This window comes from Solea solea, chromosome 10 (assembly GCF_958295425.1).
Source record: "Solea solea chromosome 10, fSolSol10.1, whole genome shotgun sequence".
Lineage (NCBI taxonomy): Eukaryota > Metazoa > Chordata > Actinopteri > Pleuronectiformes > Soleidae > Solea > Solea solea.
In genome coordinates this window covers 20,114,322-20,136,735 of record NC_081143.1, presented here as the reverse complement: position 1 = coordinate 20,136,735, position 22,414 = coordinate 20,114,322, and the positions used below count along the sequence as shown (strand labels likewise).

Genomic DNA, 22,414 nt, shown 5'->3' with positions numbered 1-22,414 from the left:
GATCGGGCCTTTGCTGTAGCTGCCCCGAAACTTTGGAATGAGTTACCCAGGGAAATTAAATCTGCACCCCACCATTGAACATTTTAAATCACTTTTAAAGACCCACGTCTTTGGGTTGACTATTTTTATCCTGAAGTGAAAGCCAAGGAGGACACGTCTATGTAGTTCTGACCGTTGTATTATGTCACTATTTTACTGATTTTATGTTTTATACCTTTGATGTTGCTGTGCCTTTAAATCTGTAATCACTTTGGTCACTCCTTGGTTGTTTTTTAAATGTGCTCTAGAAATTAAGCTGACTTGACTAAAATACAGTATTTATAATTATAATCTTTTTAGCATATAATTAACAAATCCCCTATGTCTGTGTGTCACTGCCTGTACTGTCCACTGTAGCTGAGACCACACTCACACTGACCTTGACTGTGTTTGTGAATGAATGAATCTGTGAGCTGTAGAGATGTCACTATAATGAGGCCAAAGGTAGAAAATTAGAACAGATCTAATTAACGGACTAAGTCTGTTTAATGGCCTCACACATGTCGGCTTAAATCCTCTCCAAAGTAAACATTCCTGTCTTCATGGGAATGCTTGCTCCTGTGGGCAGGGCCTCACTCTCAGCTGCACTGGGGAGCAATTTCTGGAAAAGTGATCGGGCCGGAAAATAGAACCACTTCCTACTTTGTCTTGTTTTCAGCGTTTGGCAAAGACGTGCTTGACATGCTTGTTGTTTGTCACGCTGAGTCTTGTGTCGCACACGGGGTGTTACTGGTGATAGCGATATGGACAAGTTGTGATGCCATTTGGGTTTGTCGTCCAACAAGATTAGCGCACAGAAACCACGTCTCTGTTCCCTTTATCCCCTGGAAAACTACACATGCTCTAAACGCATCTCATTTTCCCAATAAAGCTCGCAGGCATGGTAACTTATACGGCACTGATTTCAAATCCACACATACCCATTTGGACACACATACTTGTGGATTAACCCCAAACACACACACACACGTTTGCACTTCATTCATAGTGAGGACCTTCGGAGATATAATGCATGCAGCATCATGGCGTCTTTTTTTGCATTTTTTGGCTCGGGTAAGCTGTGTCCAATGGTCTCCAGGGCCAAACCTGATCTCAGTGGGTGGGTGGCAGTGGCACTAAGGTCCAATGTCCGAAGTGTGCAATTACACCATCAACACCCACATATATGCAAGAAAAATAGATGAATAGCTGACCACGATGCATGAAGGGTTTCAAATCCCGAAACAAAGTTTCCTCCCACAGTCCAAAAACATGCAATATGGATGGGGATTAGGCAAATTGGACACTCGGAATTGGTGTGAGAGTGAATGGTTGTTTGTCTTTATATGTGTCCCTGTGTCAGCTGAGATTGGCACAGCTCCTCCCGCGACCCTCATGTGGAGGATAAAGCGGTAGAAGATGGATGGATTTAGATATTATTCAACATCCTAACTTTGTGAATCATTTGGTCAATCAAATTTGGTCTGAGGCTCGGCTGCAATACCACCAAGGCCCACAAGTGGGTCGTGCCCCACACTTTGGGAATCACCGTAGTTGACTGTTGAATTGTTCTCTCTTAAGCCTCTGAGGAAAAACTGGATTGGTGAAGCATCTTGTGGTTTGCAGGGTTTAAGAGGAGATGCAGGAGATTCACTGGACAAACAGTTTAATTGTAATCCATCCCAGTTACTGCCGCCGCTTAACACTGCGCCATCCAGGCATGCACCAGTGTAGAAACCACTTCATGCTACAGTGGTATCTGCTTTCTCCCAGAGCCAAAAATAAGTGGTGGTTGGGGGGATTGTAATGTGGACCTGTCACATGAATACATGCACGCACGCTTCTACACACAATGTGAAGTGAGAGTGTCCTGGTTGTCGTCAGTGAGGAATCTGTCAGATAGCGTCCGTTTTACGGTGATTTATAAGTCAGGTCCAGGTTCAGCAGCTTGCTTTGAGATCTGAGCAGGAAATAAATAAGGTCAGTGCTGAATTATGTACAGGAGTAGTGAAGGAGAGGCACTTGTTTGCGCCCCAAACTTCAGGTAAATACCTTTTTTTTTTATTTTGACAAGTGGATGACAAAGTTTTCTCTGAGCGCTGGGATGTTGTGACGTACACACTATTACACTATTAGAAATCTTTGATTTTAGACGGTATCATGAACATATGGTGGGGATGGAGTGGATGATGAAGTTTTGCACCGTCATGTCTAAATGTAACTGGAAACCACACAAAGTATTTTCCCCTGCTCTCTGCCTTTGCCTGTGTGCGTGTAGTAGTTTCCCATATACTACACTGTTTCCTCTGCTTTATCTTGTATTTGTTCTCTGTGAATGAGGTCAGTGGACTCATGGAAAATGAATTGCCTTTTAGATTTCTGTAGCAATAACTGCATCTGAACCCAAAACATAGTTTTTGCCTTGTTTAACCCTTAGATGCACCTTCAAAAGAAGTTACGTTAACACACTTGGCACCAAAATGTGTTTTTTATTGTTTTAAACCAACATCAGTCCTTTCCATACATATCAAATATTAATGCATTTTTAAAACAAGTTTTTGTCTTGATGCACCTTCATTTTATGGTCTAAAAAAACAATAATAAATGAATTATTTCCAATATGCGTCATGCAAACTGGATTATTTTTGCTTTGATTATTATTGCAGACTGGTGGTATATGTGAAAGATAAGCAGAAACATTTGTTAATATGTATTATTATTATTATTATTGCAATGTCATATTTCATAGTTTGCTCATAAAAAATTAAAAAAAAAAATTTTTTAAAGACCCCATCGCACATATCAAACATTAATTCATTTATTAAAGTTTTTAACCCCTTAAATTGCCATGTTTTTGTCATGTTGCATCAAAAACAGTGATTTGAATGGGTTTCAATGAGGACATTTTTGTGCATAGGTGTGTTAGTGTGAGTATTTTTTGTTAACGTTATTTACAATGGACTAAAAGAAAAAAGAAAAAAGACACAACTTGGCATAACTTTTTAACAATATCCATGAAAAAAAGGATTACATATTCTAGAAATTAAAAGCCAAAAACACAAAACATATATCATGGTGCATTTAATCATTCACACCATCCATGTGTGTGAATGATTATATCTGTGTGTGTGTGTGTGATATTCTTTCTCTCCCTCTCTTCATCATCACCTCTGACAATGAGGTTGATTGGGTTGAAATTTTTCAGTGGATGTCGGTTCATAGCGAGGAAGAAGTGATTAAATGTAGCTGAGATTCCCCAGACGTGGATACACTGACACTCTGAGTGTTCTTGGCAGAGGTTCACGCTCGCTGAGAGGTTTCTCTGGTTTTTTTGAAGTTGACTGACTGTGAAACCCCCGTCAGAGTGGTTCACACCTGTGATTACACCATAAAAATACCTTTCCCTACGAGCTAAAGCCTCCTGCCACTGTGTCCTTTACACACGCTTATGATCCGTCCACAGATTTTACAACTAAAGCAACATAGCCACATATAATAATAATACTAATAATAATAATAATAATAATAAACTTTACTTTTCATACAAGGATAGCAGCTCAAAGTGCTTCACAGTGAAAGGAAAATACAATTTAAAAAGAAAAGAGATGCAAATACAACAGTGAAACACAACACAGGGTGGAATGAAATAGGAAAAGTACTGTAGTCAAAAGGTTAAATCCCTCTTTTAACTTTGAAATAAAACAAAAGATGCAAATAAAACAGTAAAATACTACACAGGCTAATGTCAATTTCAGTTCAAGTTCAAGCAGTAAAACATTAACAACATAATAGTAACCTTATAGTTTTGTTTTGTTTTTACTGTTAAATAGGATACACATATCAAAGCAATGAAACAACAGCTTAATTGATTCTTTTCATCACTGAATAATCAAGATTCTTAGTTTCAACAAACCAAACCCAAAGATATGTAGTTTGGAAAGATGTGAAACGGATAAATTAGTTGATATTTTAACTTAATCCTCACAACCAACAGTTCACAAAAAAACATTTGGAGAAAATTGCCATATCACACTGGTGCAAAACACACTCCACCTTCTTCTTCTTCTTTTTCTATTTAAAAGCATCCCCGTGTGTAAGTCGCAGCCTGCATCTTGGCCTGTTTCTGTTTTATAGTGCGATTGAATTTTTCTTTAATATCCTTCAAACCTTTTCCACAAAAGTCAAACTGAAGTTTCTCAGGCTAGAACTTCACAAACCTTCTCAGTTACAATAACAACAAGCGCTTCTCCATCCATACGAATAAAACCATCTTCTCTCTCTCTCTCTCTCTCTTCCTCCTTCTTTAAGTTGCGTTGTCCAGTATCTATATCACTGATTTACTGCCAAACACGCCCTACCTTCTGGCTCACAGATGTGAAACCTCAGACCGTTTACAAATGTGAATAATCTGACACTGTGCTCCAGAGGTCTGGAGACCGCGCCGTCCAATGATTCAGCAGCTAAATTCATCCCGACACCTACTGAGTGACTGATGGCATTCTCAGAGGCCGAGTGCATCCCTTCATTGGCCGGACTATTTGAGGGTTCATGCATGTGGGTGTGTGCGGCTGTGGAGGTGATAATCAACAGTGGCTGCGGGGGGAACTCTCCTTGTCTGTGTTGTTGTGTCGTGTGCTGTGGAGCTGTCTGGAACCGGGTCTCCCAGTGTGAACCCCGCTCCCGCCGTCCCGTGAGCTCACCTCTTGTTGTTCCCTCTTCCACCTCCTCTCAGTCAGCCTCCTGTTCCCCATTGAAGAGCCTCTCTCTCCACGTTTTGCCTCTGGGAAGTGTCTTGGAGGTGTATGTGGCTTAGTCTGTAGAGGTTTAAACAAGAGAGGAGGCTGAAGGGGGCTTTGCTGCTGGCGATCAGGGGGCAGCTTTAAGTAAGAGCCCACCAGCTGGTCTCTTCCCGCCTGCTGGCCTCTGTCTCATCTGTCCATGTAGGCAGAGAGGAGAAAACCAGAGCAGGCTATAGAGGAAGTTGCCTCATCAGGATTTGCTGTCTTTGGATCGTGGTAGTTATTTTTGAGGGAGGTGTTGTTGGAGGTTAGGGGGGTGTTGAGGCTGCAGGTGGTGCTATAGGGAGTGTGTGGTTTTTGTTTTTTTTTTCCTTTCTTGGGAACAGACCGAGCAGCCCACACAAGGCCACACAAAAATGTTGGGAAGAGGACAAAGTGGAGGATTTCCCTCCGAGACGACAGGTGAACTCACGCAGCAGAGGTAAGAAGAAACCTGTGATAATCCGTGCAAAATCAGCAAGATACAGTGTTTAATGTACAGGCACATGTCTGCTGCTCACTTGGCTGTGTGGGAAATGCATTTGTCCCACTGGGATTAAGGTGATGCATAATTCTAGAATGCACTGCCGTTTTCTAAAAAAAAAAACTATGTTGGCACTTGGCAGGACGTTTTGTGCAAGATTAGTTCTTCCAGAGGAATGTGTCCATGCATGAAATTGTCTCCCACAGTTGGTATTGAAATCAAAGGAGTTTGTGATTTCTTTCCTATGAAATAATGGAATATTTAATGCAGTTCTGTTGTTTCGATGGAAAATGTGCAAACGAGTGTCGGAAACACAATTAACTAAAAACTTTAATCAAAGAAACTTTGATGCGGGCTGCAGAGTTCAGGTTTTTACTTTCAGCGCAAACGCCAAGACGGAGAAAACAAAATGTTGTTTGGGGATGATTTTTCAAACATGTAACAGGCTTTAAATGTCCAATTAGAACATTGAATCCTTTTTATCCTTATTAAATGAAATATAATTAATGAATCCGTTTTATAAATGTGTTGAAAACACTACATTTTATGCTTCTATCCTAACTCTCTGCCGTGTTATGCAGATTTCTTTTTTCCCAGTAGTTGAAGATTAAATTGAGTAAGGAATGATTTAAAAAAAACAACATATATATACATATATATAATCCAGTAATTGTCAGGAGGATTATTTTCATTTGGACATTAGTAAACATCGGTGTAAAAACGTGGACATTTAAATCTCAGTCTCAGAAAACGAAATTGTTTACACGTCTCTTACGTGGACTTAACGAATAAGACAAATTGTAAATGTGTGTTTACAATTTGTTTTTGTTGGCGGTGACAATTTTGACTCATTACTGATTTTATTTCAGATCAGTGACATCAGAGTGACGTGTGTGTGTGTGTGTGTTTTTTCTAAAATATGGGCCAAATAGATTAGCCCATCGTATATTGCATTAAGATTCTGTATATGTAGACCTACATTTGATGACACAGTTGCATTATGGGTACTAAGGCAAGTTCTAATGTAAATGACAATTTAAGGTAAATGACAATTTTTATGGTTAGTTTCAGGTTAGATCGGTAGTTATGGTTAAGGTCAGAGTAAGAAATGAATAGAAGTGAATGTAATGTCTTCTGAAATGGAAACCTGACAGTGTGTGTGTGTGTGTGTGTGTGTGTAATATGATGTTTAAGTCACAGATTGCACCTTTAATCACAGGAGCATTCTCACTACCAAAGACTTTGTTTCCGTTTGTGTTCACGATGACAGGTTAATGTTGTCCTTCAGTTCATCTGCTCTGCCTTTAAATGATAGAAAAACACCGTGAACAGGACGCCGGCTCAGTGTTGGCTGTTGTGTTTGAATCTATAAGATCTTTAAATTTGAAGTGGAATATGTTGCATGAGGACATCAGATCTCTCTAAACCTTTTTTTTCTAAAGCGTTTTCTAAAATGTTCCCTATTTCTTTTAGATTGCACTTTAAACAAACAGGTTAAATACAGCAATTGGGTAAAATACGAGTCATAAGCACAGCTTTAACTGTAAGTTTGTCTATTGTGTAAAAGTAAAGACAAAGATCGGACAAAACCAAACTAGTTTCATGAAGATTTTGCAAATGTAGCATTTTAATTTGGATACAGCAATATCTGCAAGAATAAAATCCAACGGTATATGTTTGTTGATGAAAACTGAGGACAGTTTAGTTGCAGCATTAAGGACGTGTTTGTTTTTTTTGCTAATCATTTTCACATCAGGCCTCTGACTTTACCCCCGTTTTCCTCTCTCTCTCTCTCTCTCTCTCTCTCTCTCTCTCTCTCTCTCTCTCTCTCTCTCTCTCTCTCTCCCTCTCTCCCTCTCTCTCCCTCCCACCTGCTGGCTCTATATCACTCTGTCACAGAAGGGGAAAGTTGTCTCAGCAAACACGCGGCGCATCATCTTTACACTTTGTCGTGACAATGTCCCAGGAACAGTTAATCCCAAACGAGTTGTGCTCTTTTGACATTTTATTCTGCTGTATTCGGGTTCGCGCTGAATGTGCTGATGATATTTGACAGTTTGATAAATGTCAAATGTAGTTATCTTGTCTTAAGGACACTCTGTTTGCTGTGAGGCTTTAAAGAGTGAAACCTCCTTTATTTATTCAGACATCTTCTCACTCTCAATGGGCAATACATTGACAGCAGAATAACGATATGGAAATAACAGCAAAACTCCTTTCAATAAACAAAAATAATCACAGTTTAATGGAGTAAATAAAGGAGTAGAATTAAGGAACCTATTAAGCACATATTAGCACCTTATTCTACTGCTATTACGATATGAATAAAGGTCGGTTATTCACACCATTATTCAGAAACAACAAAGTTCTGAATAATAATAAAACAATCTTGATTCATGTCCTTGTTAATGGTGAATATGTGTACCTTTAATATAAAGTGTTACCGAATAAAGACCTCATTAGAAAACAAAAATAAAATGTCGTTTTCAAAGATCTTTTTAACTCTTTAACACCTAAGCCTCATAATGTCTGTTTTTTTTGCTTGTTTTAAGCATAAATGGGCCAGAAAATGTCCTATGAGTAAGTGCTTTTGTCCATTTTTCCACAATAACTTTTTTGATATGGCAGCTATTTACAATTTACTGCATGTTAAAATAGTGTATTAACAATTTAAATAGAAGAAAAACAAAACGTTTTATTGAGTAAAACACATGAACACCAGATTGTTTGTTAAATTTGAAATTTGAACAGTGTAAAACAAATTAAAGTATTATTTGTTTGAGTTTTTGTCTTAATGTCCAAAAACAGGCCTAAAAAATGGAAACTACAGCGTGTACAGGTGTTTTTTCCAACTCTCTCCTCTCTGGTGACAAAACCGCTTATTCACCTGCTTCCTGCAACAGTGCGAGTGAAATTACTGTAATAACCACACGTTTGCTTTGACGTGCAACTTCTCAACTTTCAGAAACTGTTTGTAATTTTTGCGTAATTTACGGTAATGCAAACGTGCACTGTTTTTAATGCTTTCTTTGTTACCTGTTATTCACATTTAAGAAGCTGAAACAATCGGAAATCTGCTTTTTAATCATGAAAAAAGTCTCAAAAATAGTTGACGATTAATTTAGCAATTTTAGCTCATTTATTTTACTGCACTCTGTGATCCCTTTCTCGCCGGACTGCAGGAGAGCTTCTGTGCTTGGACTGAACTTGGTCTTATGCACAAATGGCAAAGAATCTTGAATATTGTGACTGACTATTGCCCGGCCCTAAAGAAAATCCATGTCTAATGCTTTCAAGCCCTCATTGATCTCCCGTCTGCTCCTCTCATCTCCGACAGCCTCGCCGCGTCTGTGCTTAAGTCTTTTCAAAATATTGGAGCGAACCTCCGTGTGTGCTTTGATTGAAGCGAGAGTTTCAATCTTCTCCTATTAGCAGGAGCTAATGTGTCGAGCTCTCCTGCGCCTAATCTGGCTCCGCCCGTGTGCTTGTGTGGACTTAGATGTGATGAATGATTAGTGAGGCGGCTTTACAGCTCGGTGACACTGTGGGGACTTCCTCTGAGATGTGTGGCATCTGTTTGAACAACGCCACGGGGATTTTATTGTGTTATTCTAAAGGACACAGATGTTTCTGGGGACCACTTTCATGTTATCTATACACACTAGGCAAGTCAGAGAGGAGGCGGGACTAAAGGGAGAGCAAGTATTAGAATTGTTTGAGTGTTTTTCTCCTTAAAAAAATTTATTTTGATCACACAAATTTGTGGTGTTAACATAAAATCCTCCCTGCCTGCTGAACACGAGATGATATCTAGTGTTTTTTTATATATAACTTTATTAAAAGATAAATAAATAAATATATATATATATATATATAATATAAAACAAACAATTGAATCAACAGTTGTAATATTTTGAGTATAAATATAAATGTATATCTGAGTATAAAGTCTCAGATGATGAGCTGTAACCTGCATCAAGATGAGAACCGCGGAGCATTTTGTGAAGTTACATTTTGATTTGAGCTTCACAAATAAAGAAATACTTAATATCTTTTGTCACATCAGCACCACATTATCTTTAGCATCAGGGCTTTGAAAAGATTCTGCAAGAAAGTGAGTCTGTTTGGAAGAAAGAATCACACACACATCAGGAAATCATCTGTATTGTGGAGGAGGAGGGAATTATAAACATTATACACACAAACACACAAACATGCCTTCTTCATTATACCCAGGCCCCGCCCCTCTCTACCTCCGTTGTCATCAAGCAAAAGATAAAAAGAAAAGAGAAAGACAAACACAAAAACACATGGGTATAATCTGTCATTCCAGAAATGTATTCTATGAAATATAACTTCAACTGGATTAAGCCGTGTCTAATACAAATCCAGGATGTGTGTGTGTGTGTGTGTGTGTGTGTAGCAGAAATGCAGTTTTCCCAGAGATCCCAGAATTGAACAAGCTCAGTACAGTTGTGTGTAAATGTGGAGTATTATCTAAAGAAATCATTAAAAGTGATTGTTTTTGGTTTGACTACAAAAAACCCATCATTTTGAGGTTTGTGAAACACAGATAAACATTTTGCAACATTTTGGGACATTTTCTGGACCAATGAGCTAAATAACTTTTTTTAAATTTATCCTTTATTTATCCACGAAGGTCACATTAACAATACAAGATCTCTTCCAGAGAATCCTGGTCAAGATAGCACAGATCGTACACATAGATACAGAAACCTATGGAAACCCATTTCTGACAGACAAAAAAATAATAATTAAAAAGTCGAAATGATGAGATAAAAAGTTGAAATTCGAAAGTCATTTTTTGTCTCATAGTTATGACTTTTTATCTAATAAATATGACTTTATCTCATAGTTATGACTTTTTATCTAATACATATGACTTTATCTCATAAATATGACTTTTTATCTCATAAATATGACTTTTTATCTCATAAATATGACTTTTTACAGGAGATTTTCTGGCCCTTTTATGCTTAAAATAAGCCTGCTTAGGTGTTAAAGGGTTAAGACACAACCAACCTACAGATTCCTATAAAATACAGTGGTGAGTGCGTGAACTGACATTTGTTATAAAGCGTATTACAGCGTGATATTCAGAGTCCAGTTTCTCAAAAGGCTGCATGCGTGTAAATCCCATAATCCCATAATCTAACACAGATTAGAATGAGCACTGTGCAGTTCTCAATTTATTATAATAATAATAATAATAATAATGATAATAATGGTTAGCTGTCGCCCTAAACTCCCTCCACAGCAGCAGCTCTTGCTCACTACAGCCACAAGTAGCAGTGGATTATTTGTGTCCTGGCCTCGCTGGTGAAAACATTAGTCTCCCCTTTGCTTACAGTCATTGTGTATTTATTGTGTGTCACCTCCTGAAGTCGTACAACCGTCTCCCTCCCCCCACCGCCGCCACCTTAAGCATGTGTTCATTGCTGTGTTGACACGTGGCGGCAACTGTGGCTAATCTTGATGTTAAATGGCTGACAGTTGTGTGGCACCAGACGGAAACCACTGAGCTCCTCAGAGTTGGCCAACACGCTGGCGTCCGCTCCGACGGTGACAAGTCTGCGGTGCGTCCTGTAATCAGATCATTAAATCAGCGTGATGGGAAACACACCTGTGACACCGGCCCTCTATAATTCAAAGTGACACAAAGCACAACGCGCGCGCGGGCTCTGCGCGCGACACACGAGGCCCGGGATAACGGGTTAAAGGTCAATTCCGTGACATTTAGAAAGGGTTTATATGTTATAAGATAAGATAAGATAATATAAGATAAGATAAGATAGATAGATAGATAGATGGATAGATACCTATATGTACCTATACCCCATTCCTATTATACACAACTCAATGTATACACCGCTTTATCCCATCACCAAATATTTACATATTTACAGTATTTTATACTATAATAGTTCTTAATGTTTTAAGTACAACACAATAACATGTCTGGCTGCAATCACCATCCTGGATTAAACTGCTGCTCTTCATCCACATTTGTATTTTGTATATTCTTTTAAACTGATGTATGTTTTTAATTCTGCTTTAATTCGTCTGTTCTAGACTGTGCCATCATTTAACCCCCTGAGATTTAAACCCACATACTTTTTAAAGTTGTCCTGGCACGCTGTATTTTTAAATTTAGATTCCCCTCTTAAATGATGTCGCCCTTGTCTCTCAGATCAGATAAAATAGTCCCTCAACAGGGATCGATTGCAACTATTTTGATAATCGCTTTTTTTTTAAATTCTTTAAATTTTTTTAAACAACCTCTCTGCTTTTTCAGTTTCTTACCATGAATGAGAATATTTTCTGCATTTTGGGTTGTGGACAAAACAAGACATCATTTCCCGGGTTGGTAAGAGATTTTCTGAACCAAACAAGTACATAATGAATTGAGAAAATAATAATGAATCGACTATGGACATAATCGTCAGTTGCAGCCCCATACAATACAGGAACATATTCAATAGTAAGATAATAACAAATAGACTCGTATGTGCAGTATAGACAGTTATATTTGCAGTGTTTATTTTCGAACGTTGGAAATCTCTTCTGCCCTCTTCATGTTTAAGGCCAAAGAAGCTTGATGTTCTTCCAGGTGTGCAAAGGCCGCCGTAGTTTTGTTCGTGTCCATTTAGAGAATTCTTTTACATTATAGTTTGTGAATAAACGTATATATAAACCTTCTTCCATGATGATATGAATGTATTGTTGCAGCCCTGAGTGTGAGTGAGTGTGAGGAGGGAACTGATATCTTCACTCTCTGGTACTTGGCAGCTCCAGCAAGAGACAATCAGTCAAGTTCTTTGGGATCAGCCGGCTCCTCTTCATTACCTTTTTGTGTGCTTTAAATAAATGAGCTGGCACAAGTGAAAGGTCTCAGTGTTAACAGCAATGAAAACTGACATGGTGGCACTCTCACTCACTCACTCATTCACTGTCCCTTTGAAAATATAAAGTGCAGGCTGCAGGATTTGTGTTTTGACAAAAACAAGAATGCCCGTGGGACATTTTTGTAGTGTAACCAGTTTAATTTCTGACAGAGCCTTTAATCAGACTCCTGTGGAGCCCCTAAACAAATGAAATAGTAAAAAATGAGTTATAAAGCGCTAAAATATAAGAATAAAGTCCACCTTTATAGACGGGCAGCCACAAAAATGGACACAGGAGAAACGTACAACTAAAACTAAAAGTTCCATATGCCGTCAGGTAAACAATGGACAATAATTGTTAATGTTATTATGAATTCTCTCTTTGTGTGTGTGTGTATGCTGCGCACACATCTGAAGTGCACTAAGACCACATAGTTTTATAGATTACATAGAAAAAAGAAATCTCCATATAATTCATACTTTTTTTGGAGAACCCATCAGTTCTCAAACATGAAGATCTTTATGCATTGTGTGTATGTATATATTTTTATATGTATATATATATATATATATGTATATATAATGTGTTTTTTAACTCAAACTTTTCCATCATATGATTACATTTTTCGCTGCTGAGGGACCATTCAGCTCATTGTTACACGAGCAAAGGTTCTTGTTTCAGTTTGTTTTTTACGTTAGAATCATTGTTAAAGTTCTCATCAGTGACGGTCATTGAATAATAAAGTTTTCGAAATAGTCAGTAGTTGAGACCAGTTGCCTCTCATGTATTTGTAATATTGTTTTAAAAAGAAACTCTACATAAATTCCCTAATTCTGATTTAAAGGACACGTCTTTTGATGATCCTTATATAATCCACATATATGGGATCACTGCGTGTTGGTAAAGTAGTGAACCATTTTGCTCGACATTGGGAACAGAACATCCCACATGAGTGTGTTGTTTTTGTGTGAAGCTTGGCTCAGGTATGTGGGCACTTTGATTTCAGGATAATTAATCCCATCGTTTGGTCCCATGAGTCACAAGTGAGTCAGATCCTGTTTTAAGATCTCGTTGCTGCCGTGCTATTTTTCTTGTGACAATGCTGACATGGACGAGTATGAGGTTTACGCTTCTGACGATTCAAGAGCTGCCTATAGGTCTTTTATTTTAAGTCTGCTGGAGCTCGTGTTGATATTTATTGTGACCTCACAAAAGTTTATTTTTACAGCACTATTCATACACAGGGCAACTCAAAGTGCTTTACAAGAAAATCACAGAATGAAAGCAAGACATTAAAATGACATGGAACATAATAAAAGCAAGACAATACAATTCAAATAGTAATTAAAATCATGGGAGATAAAAGTGTGATTTGCCAATACAAAGTGCATTTAACCCTTAGAACACAGAGCATTTGGCTGCTTTTTTTCCATCACTTTGTTTAAACGCACAGTATATACAGAGGTTATAATGTCTTATATCCTTTTTTCCAGCACAACCTAGGCTATCTTTTCACCAACTATATAAACACACCTGAGCAAAACGTACCCAAAATGTGTAAAATTGGATTGAATTTGTGAAATTTGGAAATACTTCACAGTTCAGAGTTCACTTTTTACATAAGAAGATGCAAAAAAACACTCTTTTTTTTAAAAGCCTGAATATGTGACCTATAAACACACACCCCCAGGATGTCCATATAAGGAGTTGGATATTATTCCCATGACAATTTACCATGGGTGCACCTGCGGCACAGATCAAAAGACAAGAATGAATTGATAACTAAGATGATTATTTAAGAAAAAGCTACAGTAAATCATAATGTTTAAATGAGCTGCCCCTTAAGTGTCCAGGAAGTTTGTTCTGTGAAACACACAGTAAACCTGTTCCTGATGATATTAGAGCTCTGGGTGCTTCATAGGGATAAGTAATAAGTCATAGGATGTAATCCCAACTGGGGTGAGCCAGATGCACACGTTACACATTTCACCTATCACCTGACCCACCAAGAACTCTTGAGACTATGAGTATGTGACCAGGACACGAACTGGCCACTTTATTAGGTACACAGGACACCTAATAAATTGGCTCGAGTGGCACCTTGTGTCGTCCTGTGCTTGCGGGAACTCATCTGCTTCAAGGCTTGACACGCTGTAGTTGTTGTTCAAAGATGGTCGCCTGCATACCTTGGTTGTAACGAGTGGTTATTTGAGTAACTGTTGAGTTTCTATCATCTCGCACCAGTCGACTCTGACCTCTGGCATCAACAAAGACATGCTGTTCACTGAATGTTTTTCACTTTATTTCATTCTCTGTAAACGCTAGAGATGCTTGTGCACACATAAAAAAATCTCCGTAGCTTCTGAGATCTGCAGACCAGCACATGTGGCACCATCAAAGTCACTTAAATGACCTTTCTTTCCCCACTCTGATACTAAGTTTGAACTTCAGTAGATGCCTGTTTCCCTGCAGGACAAACAGTAGAAGAGTGGAGGTGTTTAGATGATACCTAAAGCCACCTCTAAGTCGCACACGGCTCTCAGGCCAGCTCTAACAGCTGAAACCGGCGGACACTGGCACACGTGTGTTCACCCCAAAGGAATCTTGCTTCGAGATTTGCGATTTGGCCGCTGCCATGTTGACATTTTGCAAAACGGAAGATAAAGACCTTGCAACCAGGCTCCCTAATGGACAATAGCAGGAGTTAATCACACTGTGTCCACTCACGTGTGCCATACTTTAGCATCTGTTTTCCTCCAGAGGGGAACATCATTTACAAAATGACCCCCTGTTCTGGTAGCGCTCGGTAGGTCATTCCACCAGCGTGGAACGACACATGAAAAGAGTCTGGAAACCAGTGGAATCACAGCTAATATTTTTGTTTGCTGGTTGGCTTCAGGAGAAACCAGAGGACGACCTAAAGCAGGGCTGTCAAACTCATTTTAGTTCAGGGGTCACATACAACGCATTTTGATCTCAAGTGGGCCGGACCAGTAAAATAATAGCATAATAAACTATAAAAAACAAGATCTCCAGATCTCTTTCCCTTTGTTTTTACAATTAATGAAGTATCTTTTTATAAAACCTGAAAGTTCTTCAGAAAAAATATGTTAAATTATAATTAATATTATGCACAATTTTACCATTTACACTTACAGATCACAGTGGAGCTACAAAGCCACAGAACATTTAGTCACAGGTATCTGAAACTGACAAATCTAGAATTTCACTTTATGAGCAGACTGTAATCATAATGTGGAATTTAAACAAATTCATTCTGTGGGCCGGATTGGACCCTTGGGTGGGCCGGTTCTGGCCCCCGAGCTGTATGTTTGACCCCCCTGACCATAAGTTTTTAGATATGGTCTTTAAAAATAACATAGTTTATAATATTTTTTTTGTTTCTTTTCTGTCCATAAAGAAGTTTAAAAACCACAATGAACCAGTTTCTAAATAGAGATCACACTCACACACATCTGTCAAGGCTGCTAGGTTTCCACATCCCCATCACTACCAAAATCCTATAATTTCTTCTTTGGACCGAACAATATAACAATATTTATCAACATCGTCTATAATCTGCTCGGACGAGATGATCAGTAATCCGAAAAGATTTGCTAAAACTAATTATTACTAATTTTTGTGTCATTTCAGAAGTCTGTTCAATCACAAAGCCACATCATGAACACAGAAGTGTATGTGTGTGTGCTGTTTCTGCCAGGGCCAGTGGTGATACAGGCTACACAAACACCACACAAAATGGCAGTGAATTAATGTTAGTGTGTGGCGATAATCACTGTTAATACAGCAGAGAAAGTGTGGACATGAATATTTGAACAGGCAAACAAAGTCCCATGCTGTTACAGGGCAGAAATACTCTGGTCGACAAGAAGAAGTCACTCGTAAATGAATGGAGGTTGATTGTAACTGATTCATTAAAAAAAGCGAATGTAGGTTTTCACTTAACTTAACTTTCCTTAACTAATCCTCACCCTGTAACTTTCAGGGTGAGGATGAGTCGGTGCCCCCCCCCCCCCCTCCCATCAGCAGGGTCTGGCTATGTTTAGGTCCCTAATAGCAGAGATGCCAGACTCACCCTCTTAACCCTGGAAGAGATCTAGTCTGCTCAGGAGGGAGCAGCAGCAGCAGCAGCGAGGCCAGTGGTGATAATTACCCATCTATAATTATTCATAATCCCCAGATAAATGATCTGCGGGTGAAATATGACTCGTCTGTCTTTGACGTCAGTGGGTGAAGTGTCCATGTCTGATTGTGTTCGCTAACGGCCGTAGACCGGGGAGATATGTATGTGTTTGTTTTTTTCCAATGAGCGTTTGATTTTATTCCCACTGGAGAAAAAGTGTCAGCTGGTCGAGGCTTAAACTGCATTAAACGGTTAATGTGACGTCAAGCCTACTCATAACTTAAATGAACTGATGTAACATGGTCGCAATTCAGTCTTGCCGGGCTGAAGCACATGTGCCGCTGTTGTTCGTGTTGATTTATCCCTGAGGTACCGTTGTGGAATAAACCAAATGAAGTGCTGACTTATCACTGACGGGTCCTTTCTGACAGGTTTCTTACACATGACCTTCTTCTACCTTTCATTCTTTCTTTCTGTCTCATATGTAAACATACCTGCATTTTTAGTTTGGCTTTTAATTGAATTTCTATATATTTATTTGTTCTTTTTATCTACAGTATATCTGTTTTAGATGTAATGTTGCTTTTGTAGTATGGGCACGAGGTGTAATAGGAACAGATGTGTGCATGGTTTAAGAGGGACAGAAGGCCGACATGTACAGTATGCTTAACCATTTGCTTTTATTTCTGACAAATACAAATGATGGTGTTATTAAAATATAAAAATACCTTATATCAACATACCACAAAGAAAACACAAAAATCACTCCCAGTGGCTCCCAGTCCCTTTCCAAGCAAAGGTTTCAATAATCGAACATAAACCTGCTTCCTTTTTTTATCCAGTCCCCCCTTCAAGCTCATTCAGTTTGTTTTGGTTGAAGCAGGATATGAGAATAATGTTTGTCAAAGTAAGGTTGGAGACCCCTGCTTTAATGCTTTCTCATCACATGTCTAATAAGATCAAACCAAGGGAAATCAGGTCATACATATTTAGTTCCATTTAAACTCTGTGTTTTATGACTCCGTCAGTCTGATATTTAGTCTTTACCACGAGTATCTGGTCAAAATCACTGAATCTGGACATAGGAAAAAGTAAGAGGAAATTGAATACGAGCCATAAACCTGAATGATTCACTGAGCACTGGCTGTAAATGGACACGTGTGCCGCTGCCATCGTGTAACTGCATGTGTGCGCCTCACTGCAGTGTATTCATGTCAGCTGTGTGAACCTGTTTTAAACTAAAAGGAAAAAGAAAAAAGAAAAAAGGGCTGAGTGCTGTTTTGTTTGTGAAGGAAGTAAATAAAAACCAGCAGCACTGAGTCATATTATTGGCTGTTACACAGTTGGAGTATTATGCTTTTGAAAAGGTTGGTAGGTGGTAAATGCATCAGCACCACTCTGATATTATTTAAAAGGTGTAAAGGGACTGTATCTGACTCATGAAAGAGTGCTAATCAACTTTTTCCTGATTTGATTTGTGTGGATGCCAGGCCTTGTGTGATTATTCTAAGTTTGACTTGTCTGCCTTGTTTGTGCAAAGCTTCCAGAGCCACTTGTTTATTTTTGGGTATGCAGAGTGATGTGTGTACGATCTAAAACTATAGCTTTTACATGTATCATGTTGCCTTGTCTTACACATCCAGATTTATGGATCCAGGGTCAGCAGTGTCCCACAAGATCATCATATATGTTCTGTCCTATCAAAGAACAAGTCACCACCACTTAGCTTAGTGATTTTTCACGTTGTTTTTTTAAAGTACAAATATGATAGACATGTGGTAGAAGAGGGCTTATTAGCACTGTTCACACTTATTTAAACATTTGACATTAGCAATGTGTGACAGCTCAGAAAAGCTCAGTGATTTGTGGCGGCGTAAAGGGACAGTTGGACATGTTCTCATAGCGTGGTTGGCTCATGTTGCATTCAGGCCCCGCTCGTATTTGTTTCCTCGCCTCTGAGGTGTAAGGAAAAGCCGGGCTGAGGCAGCAGGTAGTAAAAAGTTGTTCTCGGCCTGGCACTTCAGAATACGTGCCGCTTTCTGCCGGGAGCACCAGGTGTGCAGTGCATCAATTATCAGACGTGACATGACCCAAGCACAACCTGCTGCCCCGTCACGCCCCGCGGTGCAGAAGAGCAACTCAGAAAATGAAACTTTAAACTGGATTAGAGTGTCCTGAGATCCACTGTGGTTTACTCTCTTTACCTGTCTCACAGTTGCTGACAGAATCGTTGCCATGTTGCTATTGTGATCCACAGTGGATGAATATTCACAGTGGGTTTGCTTTACATGCGGTCCATTCAGAAAGTGTGAGGACTCTGATGCAAACTAATCCAGTTTCATTTAGGAAAACAACACGGTTGGCCGAAATGCTGTACAGTAACGTTCAAATCATTCAAATCCAAGACATACAGTACACAAACAACAAAAGACACCCTACACGTCTCACACTAAAAGTATAAAAAGAGCTCATCCATAACTAAAATAAACAACAGTTAATTGATAGAGGCACACTGCTAAGGAAAAGAGGAATGTTTTAAGATGTGACTTAAAAAGAGGGCAGTGAAGCTACTGCACCTGCCTCATGTCGACACGCAAGAACTAAAGACTGATAACATTTCTGTTTTTAAGCACGTTATTTGAAAGTGTAGCAGGATAATAATGCAGCTCATACAGTATAAATACAGTCTGCCCCACACGAGAGGATAATTGTCCAGATCTCGCTCGAATCCTTTCCTTTCCCAAGGATTAAAACAAAAATCTGTTGTGTCTCCACATCTTCCACATTTTTAAGTCAGATTTGAAAATCTAAGACAACTTCATTTTGACATAAACAGCCACAGAGGGGGAACACACGGTGGTGCATGTGTTTTGCACTATTGCCTCACAGGCCTTTCTGTGTGGAGTTTGCTTGTGTGTGTGAGTGGGTTTCCTCCCACAGTCCAAAAACATGCAGAGGTTAATTGCACTCTCTAAATTGGGTGTGCGTGTGAGAGTGAATGATCGTTTCGTCTCTATATGTGTGTCCCTGTGATGGACTGGCGACCTGTCCAGGGTGTGACCCCGCCTTTTGCCCTATGGCAGCCGGGATTGGCGCCAGTGACCCCCGCGACCCTCATGCGGAGGATAAAGCGGTAGATAATGAATGAGTGAAGGCACAGAGAAAAGCATGAGTGAGGATGTCTCTCATGACAGTTCTTATTGAGCATCAGCACAGAAGAAAACAGGTGTGATTGTCTTCACATAGTTCATGACGTTAGAGTTTATGTTCACCCTTTATGTTAAAAACAGAAGGAAAATGACACTCCAACAGTAGCATAAACGCAGGGGGAAATACTGTAAATGCATAAATGACTAAGAAAGACCAGTTGACCTGGATGCAGTCTCCATGTGATTATTGCTGCTTATTATAGGCTCCTGTTGCATGCATGATTATATGAGCTTACCTTACCTAACAGTATTTTTGAGCTATTATTGGAGGCTCCTGGTGGTTCACCTGGTAAAGCAGGTGCTTCTTGTACAGAGACTACAGTCCTCAGCAGTGACTGTCTCCACAGGAGAGGTTAAATATGCCCAAGTGCAGGTGTAGTTTAAGAAAGTGTAAGTGGCTGCAGTATCTGTCACTGGCAGTGTTTTATAAAGACAGTCGTGTCTCTTGGGTGCTGTACGGAGTGAAAGGTCTGCACTAAAGGAACTCTTATTTTAGAGAAACACTTCAGCTACAGTTACTCAGCTTCCCTCCTCAGCTATTTCACACTTTAGCTGCAGGTTTTACACCAGTGGGCTCCCACAGAACTCTGGACCACATTTATGTGGGATTCAGGGATTAGATTTCAATGGGCTGAGCCACTCGAGAGACAACAGTGCCACCAGTGAGAAACCGAGTGAAATCAAAAACCCACATCACTTTGTTAAACTCTAGTAGTCCTGATTTCTTGAGGAACTCAACGTTGACCTTGTTTGGACTTTTAATCATTTTTTGACACTCTTCCAAAGTGTGATTTCTCTCACAGAACAAGCACGGTTTGGTGAAAGCACCGTTGGGATGTATAGTGTCAGCCTCTGACATTTGCTTATTAAATCTCTCAGTTTTGACTGGGGTAGCATTCGTGACAAAGCAGACAATCATCGGACCCATGACGGATTTGACGAAATCAACGAACCTGGATCTTCTACCTCGTTGCTCTTGTATCTTATATGCACGCCACCTCCACTTTTCCATGAGTTTGTAGGGCAACTTTGATGCTATCACCCTCATGTTGGTGGGGTTGTGTAGCTCGTCCATGAATTCAACATCCTCCATGATGTTGCAACAGCTCACGAGAAATAATGAGAAGTCACTGAGCGCTTGTCTATCTTCCGACTGGATTTTAGGCCAATTACAGGCCTTTTCTAGTAAAGCCGAGGCAATCACCATCTCATTTCCATAGTGTTCCTTAAGGAGTTTCATTGCATAGTCATATGCAAGTTATTTATTTCATACTAGTTATTTGGATGCACATGTAGTTGGTGAGTGGTTTAGGAATCATTTTAAGTGTACTTCTTTTGTTGCCAGTGTTTAAACTGGTGGCTTAGGCAGTGGACAGGCTCATGGTTGGTGTTCATGCTGATATTTTGTGTGAAGTGGTGACTCATGTAAAGGTTTGTGGGTCTGGGGTGAGTCACTGTCCGTCAGAACAAACCTTACATAAGACTGAACTTGTGTGGCTGTAACATGGACCTTTTCTCTCTTTCGGTGGGAGTGGTGATTATTATGTCAGTGCTTTTGGCTCTTTAACTTTAAGAGAAATGTCAATAACCCGCCGTGTGTGTGTGTGTGTGTGTGTGTGAAAGCAAATCCAGTCATTACCTTTGGCTCCCCACCGCTCTCTTTTTTTTCCTTTATTTTTTCAACATTATTGGGTACAGTGGGTGAGACGGCTGTGCGAAGGTGTGATCACACCTGCCTTTTGGCCCAGCTCTTCTCAGAAAAGTGTGTTTTTGTTTTTCATCACTCTAGCTTTTAGAGAAAATGTGATTGTAATTAATTTAACCTTTGGTGTGTTTACTCTGTCTGGTGTTCATATTACAAAACACACGGGACTGCTTTGCCCTGACTTCATTGCACATTTGCTGCTTTATCTCACTCTTAGACAGTTTTTTTTCCAACATGGAAACTGAAGTATTTATTGCTCTGTGAATTGCTCACACCCCCACACCAAACTCCATAGAGAAAATCTTCAATTTTACATCACAGCACGCAGGAGAAGTTGATCCCCTGCGGCCTCCATCAGTAAGCTCAAATGTGTTATTTTTGGACTTTGGTGTTTGAAATCCTTTGTTCACATTTATATAACTGACACAAACTTGCCAAACAAGGCAACAGTAGATCAGCCGCTTCTGTGTCCCACCAAGCTAAAAACGCTGATTTTCTCAATGGGATTTGGTATGAGGGAGGACGTACGTCTTCAGTCCGGAAAAGGTAGTTGAACGATGAGATAAAGTGGCAAACATATTTTTAAGATGTATTGTATACTAATCAGGTGTAGACTTTATCTAGTGAGCAACAATCTGTCATTGTCTTTTGTGTCCCCGCATGTTTGCAGTGAGAGTGAGCCTTCATGTCTCAGGCTGCTTCCCGTGCAGTGCCAGCAGCATGTGCACGGTGACGTGATTGCTGATTATATGTCGGTGTCTCATACAAGCACACTTCAAAAAACCTCAACTATCGCTTTAACCCTTAATAAATTGCCGTGGGAATAATACACTATATAATAATTCCGTATATGGACATCCGGGGGGGGGGGGGGGTGTTTATAGGTCACATATTCAGGCTTTTAAAAAGTGGGTTCTTTTGTCTTCTTATGTGTTGTTGAGTCAAAGTTGTGATTCATTTTATATCAAACTTTTAGTCGTGATATAAAGGAGCAATAGTTGTGCACAAAATAGACTGTTTTTTTCTTGGATTTTTGTTCATAAATACGAGCTAAGTGAACTTTAGAAGTGTGACATAGTTCCAAATTTCACAAATTTTACAAAGTCAATTCAATCCGATTATAAACATTTTGTGTACTTTAAGCTCAAGTGTGATTATATAGTTGGTGAG

The 22,414-nt window shown here is 39.4% G+C and overlaps 1 protein-coding gene across 2 annotated transcripts in view; it reads left to right on the top strand.

The window, feature by feature from the left end:
• Positions 1 to 4,004: 4,004 nt before the first annotated feature.
• Positions 4,005 to 22,414, top strand: part of rbm20 (RNA binding motif protein 20) — a 49,701-nt gene continuing 31,291 nt past the window's right edge. The window contains exon 1 of one of the 2 annotated variants that reach the window (XM_058641504.1): positions 4,005 to 5,238. In XM_058641504.1, the coding sequence (XP_058497487.1) occupies positions 5,174 to 5,238 (65 nt within the window). In that variant the 5' untranslated portion in view covers positions 4,005 to 5,173. The remainder of the gene's footprint in view (positions 5,239 to 22,414) is intronic. The other variant, XM_058641503.1, reaches the window with a different exon arrangement.